Source organism: Pseudorasbora parva, chromosome 9 (assembly GCF_024679245.1).
Source record: "Pseudorasbora parva isolate DD20220531a chromosome 9, ASM2467924v1, whole genome shotgun sequence".
Classification (NCBI taxonomy): domain Eukaryota; kingdom Metazoa; phylum Chordata; class Actinopteri; order Cypriniformes; family Gobionidae; genus Pseudorasbora; species Pseudorasbora parva.
The window spans coordinates 5442692-5450274 of NC_090180.1; the positions used below are offsets into that span (position 1 = coordinate 5442692).

General features: G+C 38.9%; 1 protein-coding gene across 2 annotated transcripts; it reads left to right on the plus strand.

Moving 5' to 3' along the window:
• Positions 1-1119: 1119 nt before the first annotated feature.
• On the plus strand, positions 1120-6735 carry adcyap1b (adenylate cyclase activating polypeptide 1b). Of its 2 annotated transcripts, XM_067453605.1 has the most exons (5): positions 1120-1434; positions 1842-1946; positions 2935-3069; positions 3482-3586; positions 4102-6735. In XM_067453605.1, exons 2-5 carry the CDS (start codon positions 1843-1845, stop codon positions 4283-4285), a joined length of 528 nt encoding a protein of 175 aa, XP_067309706.1. In that variant the 5' UTR covers positions 1120-1434; position 1842; the 3' UTR covers positions 4286-6735. The 2 variants fall into 2 exon arrangements, with proteins under 2 accessions (XP_067309706.1, XP_067309707.1); XM_067453606.1 differs by lacking the exon at positions 3482-3586 and having other exon boundaries at positions 1133-1434.
• Positions 6736-7583: the final 848 nt, after the last annotated feature.

Sequence of the window (7583 nt, forward strand, 5' to 3'; positions counted from 1 at the left end):
AAAATATATAATTATTTATCTCTTTATTTCAGCGTGTTTATTTATATAAAACGTCTAAAACTGTAAGTCTATAAGACAACCACAGGTGATTGTCCATCTCTGAAACCCAACTTTTGCTTAATACGTTTCAAATCCGAAACACATGGTGGCAGTGTTGAGGTAAAAACCGACTAGAGGTCCTATAGGGAACCAAGGCGCGGATTTATTGTTCAACTAAATCATTCTCTGTGTACGGACAGAGCGAGTATACATACCAAGCGGTGACTTATAGTTTCGTCATACGACGTCAGAGTTCACTAATCGTAAGCATGAATTAATTCATACCAAATCCATCGGCGGTGCACGACTCTGGACTTCGTCATCTGTGTGCGGACAGGCCAGTCAATGCACGAGGGATCGTTTGCTCATATAGCGTCATAACAAAATCACCTATTCTTCTTGAATAAATAACTTTTTTTGCTTATGTGGGCATGACGTAACGAAAACGTTACATGTGGAACATATACATGCTTAAAAGCTAACAATTCAGAACATTTCATATACGCAAAAATATATGGCTCACCAAAGAAAGGCCATGACGCATGTGAGATTAAAATAGACTAATAAGTCTTTAATTAATTGTTTCTTAAAAAATAAAAATAATTTAAAAAGTGATATTTCATTTGGTAGGCCTATAATAGAATGATAAATATAGCGCAAGTAAAAAATAAATCGCGCTATTTTAATTCACGAAGATATTTCAGAACCACTCTGGTGGACAGCGGTCAGCCCGTGACCCCGTGACAAATGTGGCGTTTTTGAACATGGCTCCTTTTGTTATCGTGTCCACCCTCTATTGTCTCATCAGTGGTCAGCCCGACAGTGCGTGTGTCTTTATGGAGTGACTGATGTGGTTTGGGACCTCGAGACTACCCACGGACCGGTGATCCTAATTGGCAGCCACATTGTCATGTCAAGTTGAAAAAAAGTTGCAAATTGTCCTTTCTCCCGAAATTACATTTAGAGGAAAGTTCCATTTGAGGTGTATGTGTGTGTGACTCGTTCATCGATGAGGAAGGAACTGTACTATTATATCCCGGGAGGAAGGGTTGATGACGTCTGTGGCATACTTAATGTGACTTATTGAAAAAAAGCAAGACTCCCTATTCATGGATAAAAATCCGAGGTAATCGGAGCACAGCAGAAAAAGTTTTGTAAAAGGATATGTAGACAAACGAGTGCTGCTGATTTCACCGAGGTTTTGTTTGCACGAGTGATTTTGTGTTTACTGGTTATTGTATAAAAGTGCAGGGGTTGAACCGACGAGCACACAAGCAAAGGACGGTGGCGCTTCAGGGAAGAGGTGCTGTGAGGAAGATCTCTATCTCTCTCACACAACCACAGCCGCACCCGAGTCGCATCTGACAGCATTTCTATCTACCTACTCCGCAATAGGTAGGTTATACTCCGACAAAGGCGCTTTTATTCGGTTTAAGCCAAGGAATTATGATACGAAGACGCTCGGGAAACTGGATTTTCCTTTTCTAAAAGATAATCTACCGGTTTTATTGTTTGCCTCATCGGGAGAAGGATTCTGTTGCGCATGCATGGCATTCTTTAAACTTTTCACATCATCTTACGAGCGAAAATAAAAGTAAAAAGCCGCACCTGTTTTGTCTTTTTGGATTTGTACTATAGGCTTTCTTAACAAAAGTTCTACTTCTATCGAATAGAATAAGACCCATCCTAGGCGTCAAATAAACCAATGAGTGTGTAGATTCACCTGGACCGTATCGTGGCTAGACTACTCTGTGTGTTTGATATTTTCGAGTTATTAATTGAACTTTCTTGTGTCTTTACAGCATGGCCAGATCTAGTAAAGCGACTTTAGCGTTGCTCATCTACGGAATCATGATGCACTACAGCGCCTACTGCACGCCTATTGGGATGGCTTTTCCTAAGATGAGGTATGTATATGCTTTTCTGCTCCACGTTTTGGGGTTTTCTTTCATGTTGAAACGGACAATGCTCTTTATTTTATAGTCTAAACACTCCAGGATTAAATCACCTTGTCAAGGCGCAAAAAGGATTTTATATTAGCCTATTTTTTTTATTTTATTTTTTGGCTACTACATTTTCTAGAGTGGTCTTTGTTGTATTATTCTGTAGACTTCAAACAGTGACAGCCCAGGGAGATTTTTCTCCGAGAGTTTACGCAGGGCTGCTGTGCAAGCGCTTAAGATCTGCTCGCAAATGTGGGAGGGCGTTCGCATGGCTAAGAAGGACATTCTCCATCGGGACAGGCAGATGCGGTGTAGCTTGTATGAAAATGAGAAACCAATGAATGTAACGGGCGGCCCGTACGATGACGGTACAGTGGCGTCACTGTACAAACCGAAGTGGAAAAAAAAAAAAAAAACACGAATGAGATTGTTCAGTGCGGGACCTTTTGTTGTGTGATTTTATATTGATGATTATAAGATTATAATGTCAGGAGTATTTGGGTTATCATACCTAGTGCGCATAGTAGCCTACCTTCACAAGTCACCATCAAATCTAATTTTTGGCTAATTTGACCAAACATTACCAACCTTTATCATGTGTCATTTATTGCATCATTTATGCTTTTTTAAAACTGCTAAAGGACATCTCCAAATATATTATTATTCTCTCATTAAGCCTACCCTATGAAGATAACAATATTAATACGGTTTGTATGACCGCGTCATTGAACTAATTATTTAAAATCAATTCGATCCCTTGTCGCATTGTAGCCTATCATCTCACTTTTAAAAAAAAGCTTCTTCTTTTTTCTTTTTTTTTCGTTAAACAACTGGCTGGAATTAATTTAGCGATTTTTTGGGCTTTATTTAAAAGGCTGTTTTATATGGACATCTTTGTGATTAAACTGTGATTTATTAAATGCATCAATCATTATTTTTTTATTTATTCCAGACTAGACAACGATGTATTTGACGAAGACGGAAACTCGTTAAGCGACCTGGCTTTTGGCACTGATCAAATTGCTATACGAAGTCCTCCATCTCTCACGGACGACCTATACACGCTATACTATCCTCCAGAGAAAAGGTATTTCACATCACCTCGCTGTATGTCATATCTTATGAGAATCGATGTCATTATGTTTAGTTTATGTTGTTTCGCTATGTCTGTTCCTTTTGTTTCCCAGCTTTTTTCCTTTGCTTTATTTCTGTTATTGTTGCTGTTGATATTTGCATTAAGTGACTATTTAATATAGATAGATAGATAGATAGATAGATAGATAGATAGATAGATAGATAGATAGATGGAGAGATAGAGAGATAGATGGAGAGAGAGATAGACGGATCGATCGACAGATTTAGCTACTAGGGAATCGAAAGTAACATTATTACGCGTTTAGTCGAGAAAAGAATACTACTGAATCAGGCTGATTACTTTGCAACAAACGTGTTCTGTGGTATTTCATCACTGATATTATGTGTTTGGCGTTTTATCTCAGAACGGAAAGGCATGCAGATGGATTATTAGATAGAGCCTTGAGGGACATCCTGGTTCAGTTATCAGCACGAAAATATCTGCATTCTCTGATGGCAGTTCGCGTAGGGTAAGGGCATTTTTAAGCGTTTACCTGCCGTCATCTTTGTTTTCCCCCCTCTTGATTTCAGTGGAGATTATTTCTCGTTGTCTTGTCCTGACTTTTTGCCTTTATTTCCCCCGAGTTCTTGTGTCTTTGTCTGTGGGCTCGCATGGGCGTGGAATTTCATAGGGAACTATTCGTAGATGAACCACGATAAATTAAAAGTTATTTTTATAATTGTCTGTGCTCACACGATCAATATGTGTAGCCTATATTGTCAGAGAAAAAATACCGAGAGCCAATGCGTCAGAATACATAATTCCCAACATGCATAATTTATGAGGATTGTCTGCTCTTATTTCGATTTATTATCCAATTCGTTGTAATGTTAACGAAAAAATGCTCACGATAATTTTTTTCATTGAACAATAGAATTAAAAAAATATATGCTTGGATCACCGACAGCGTTTAAGCTGTTTCTGAAACCTGTTAACACATTTCTGTGCCAGCCGGTAGCCTAATAATAGTTCATATATTTGCAGCGGAGGAAGCAGCGAGGAGGACGAATCGGAACCATTATCAAAAAGGCATTCGGACGGGATCTTCACCGACATTTACAGTCGCTACCGAAAACAGATGGCCGTCAAGAAGTATTTAGCAGCCGTCCTGGGAAGAAGGTACAGACAGAGAATTAAAAACAAAGGACGTCGATTTGCTTATTTGTAGCGCTGACAAAACTGCCCCAACTGCCCCTCCATGTGTACATTCAGTCCTAAGATCAAAGTCATTCTGATATAACTGATTAATCAGTGGATCGCGCCTGTGTTCTTTAAACATGTATTTATGTATGAAGTAAAGCCATTAAAATGAATATTTTACTAATAACATTGTTTTTCTTTTTGTACAAAAGCACTTGAAACGCACAGTTATACTTTGTGGACCAACCTTTCAGTTTCATGTATATAGCTATATATGTTGAAGACAAAAGAGAACAAAAAAAAAAAAAACATCAGGAGAAAAAAAAAAGATGAAAAAAAAAAAAATTGTGCACCTTGAACGTTATGCGCCTGATATCTTTTCAAATTCATCATCATATGCAGAAAATAAATAGATTTTAAAAAGACAATCAAAGTTTTGAATGTTATACTTATTTTTGTAATCTGCTAAAAGAATAGAGTCTTATTTTATCCAAAGTCTGCCCAGGGATGTATGGGACATACTCTGTAAAGTACAGGGCTGTTTCAACTGTTGTGACTCCCCTCTAAATGGAGGAGTGGGAGAGGGATATAAAGTAGCTGGCACGAAGCCCACTTATTTGTGAACTGTACTTCAAATCATCTGTCTTCTGCAGATGGAATGTGATTGTCCTGCCTGTGTTTGTGATTGGAGTAACCAGTATGCCTGACTGGAAAAAATATGACAGTGGAGTATTGATATAGTTCATGTATTTTTTTCTTTCTTTTGTGTCTTTTTTCTTCATCATCATCATCTATATGCATGATATACATGCATGTCCTTTGTTTCCCATCCAGTTCAATGTTTCCATGCTCACTGAATGGGTCCCTCCATCGGAAACGACACTAGATCCGCCCCTGAATCGAACTCAACGAGCCCCTAACATTCAAATGCGAGCTCCTAAAACGTTTTGTGGAATTGGCTCTCTCGCAGTTCTTTGCATGTTTTCAATGCCTTCGTGGATGGCTTTGCGTCATTTCTGACCGAATTTGGTTCGTAAGCCTTATTGTAACGCAGAAGCTGTGAATGCTTTAGTATGTGCTCTCTCCGATTTAGAGTAGCAAGTCATTGAATGACATGATCTTTTGACGTCACCACAATTGTATAATTATATGTGCCAGTGAAGAAATGAATGCGGTGGATGGTCCCCTATAGTGAAACCTTCTTCAGTGGCGCGGTCGCTCTTTAATGCTGCTGAGATAAGACGAAGTATGCTTAACAGTTTCATTCATCACCTCATCGTAGATCTAGAAGAAAATAAAAAAAAATCAATTGTGTTAATGCTTATCTGTAATTGGTGCTGATGACTGAGGGAATGTGAGGCTGAGAGAATGGGGAGGCCAACGAAAGAGAAGGGGGAGGTCCTTGTGAACTTCAGCGTGACCATTGTCATATTCATATTGCCAGATAGTGCTTTTGCATGTTGAAGATAGTCTTTCTCTTGTACGTACAGATTAGGTACACTACACCCATCGCCCAAAATCATCTATTTGTCGTTTTTTTTCTTCTTTTTATCATAATTTTTGGTTAAGCCTGTATTGAATTCAGTATATTTCTCCTGATATGGAAATCAGGTCTTCTTCATCCACTAATTCAATATGTAAACCGTTGTCCCAGGCATGAAATCAATCTTTCTTCAATTTGGCATTGTCCCCCAGGCTTTATGTGAGTATGGATGCGGCTCTGATAGTGTTATGCGAGGAGCGTGTGTGTGTGTGTGCGTGTAGGACGGACGGGAGGTGGGTGGGTGGTAGAGCGAATGCGTGCGTGAACGTAATGATGTTATGAAAGATGATATGGGTTTTGGCTTAGGTGCCTTGTGACAACTTATGATAAAAAAATCGCCACTTATCACGGATGGCAATTTTAGTGGCCCTACAATGCTGCAAACTATTAGGTTCCATTTCACAGAGTCCATCTTTACTTTTCCTCTCCTTTTCTTTTCGAAACTTGGTTTCAAACCTAATTCTTTAATTAGAGCTGAAAAGCATGGCCAGCATATATTGTGATCAAATCTATTACTGAAGTGGTGTACATGGTAAAAGTATTAATTGTCTGGATTGTTTACGCTGATGAATGTGTGTAAATGTGGCAAGCACGTGTTTCTGTTTAGCTCTTCTCATTGTAGCTCAAGGTCCATGAAGCCTATAGATAGGTTTTGTGTTGTTTCTTGTTGCATAGCTTGAGGGTTTTTTGACACCGATTGGAAAACCTGACAGAACCCAGGCCACAGCACAGCCTGTTGTGTACATTTCTGAAAAAGCGCCGAAAGCCTTAATGTGAACGTTTTATCTATACCTGAAACATTATATATGTGACAAGTGAATATTAGCAAGTGACATCATCCTATATTAACACATATAGCTCCTTAGGGGGTGGCATTTTTAAATGTTAAAAAGTGTTGTAAGATTTGTATGAATAAATTTTTGTAAACAACACAATTTCTAATCCATGTCTACTCTTTGGAGCGCTCCACCGTAGCCCGTGTTAACGCACAGTTTGTGCGTTTCTCCATTAGGCTACTTTTATCCACACAAGCACACGAGGAAGGCTCACGCTGTGACACTAATGATAGACCAAAACCCACTGCTGTTCAAGATGTGTAATCGCTATAATTCAGATCTCCATATATCACTGTAGGTGAGCTGAATGGTTGTGACAGCTTTGATTTATACTCACAACAATCAGAAAATTAACATCAAGTCAGCGATCCGGGGCGGCCAGGTCAAGAGTGACCCTCTACGAACCGCCCACTTCAACACTGACAACAAGACAAGATTTTTACTCATACTGTAAGCAAAGATAAAGACAACAATATTCCACATAAAAATGAACACCTATATAACTATGAACAACACGAAATTATGTGTTGTCCAGCATTAAAAGTGACTCAAGATGCCTAATACAATCAATTCGCTCTTGATGTGGTTCTGGACGTCCCTGTCGACTACAGAGGTAAGTCAAACGTCCCATTGCTTGGGACTGTGAAATTATAAAATGAATGTCACAATTCAAGTTTTCAATCACTATTAAACAAGTTAGGCAAAACAAAAAATGAAACTAAAGCTTCAAAAGCACTATTTAAAGAGGACGGGAACATCATTAGATGTCCAATTTTACTTCAAAACAGTGCGTGGCACCAACAACACCAAAGGCCATGGGTTTGATTCTCAAGGATAGCTTGAACTGATTAAATGTACACTTTCAATGCAGTCATTTGGCATGCCTTCAACATATGCTAATACTCTTGCTCCAGTCTGTCCTGGAAGAAAAGCATGTTTTGGGACGA

Bases quoted from the DNA above. Each gene is read 5' to 3' on its own strand.
- adcyap1b (XM_067453605.1), top strand. From the start codon at position 1,843: ATGGCCAGATCTAGTAAAGCGACTTTAGCGTTGCTCATCTACGGAATC. The intron at 1,947-2,934 runs GTATGTATATGC...TATTTATTCCAG, and splicing joins ATGGCTTTTCCTAAGATGAG to ACTAGACAACGATGTATTTG. The intron at 3,587-4,101 runs GTAAGGGCATTT...ATATATTTGCAG, and splicing joins CTGATGGCAGTTCGCGTAGG to CGGAGGAAGCAGCGAGGAGG.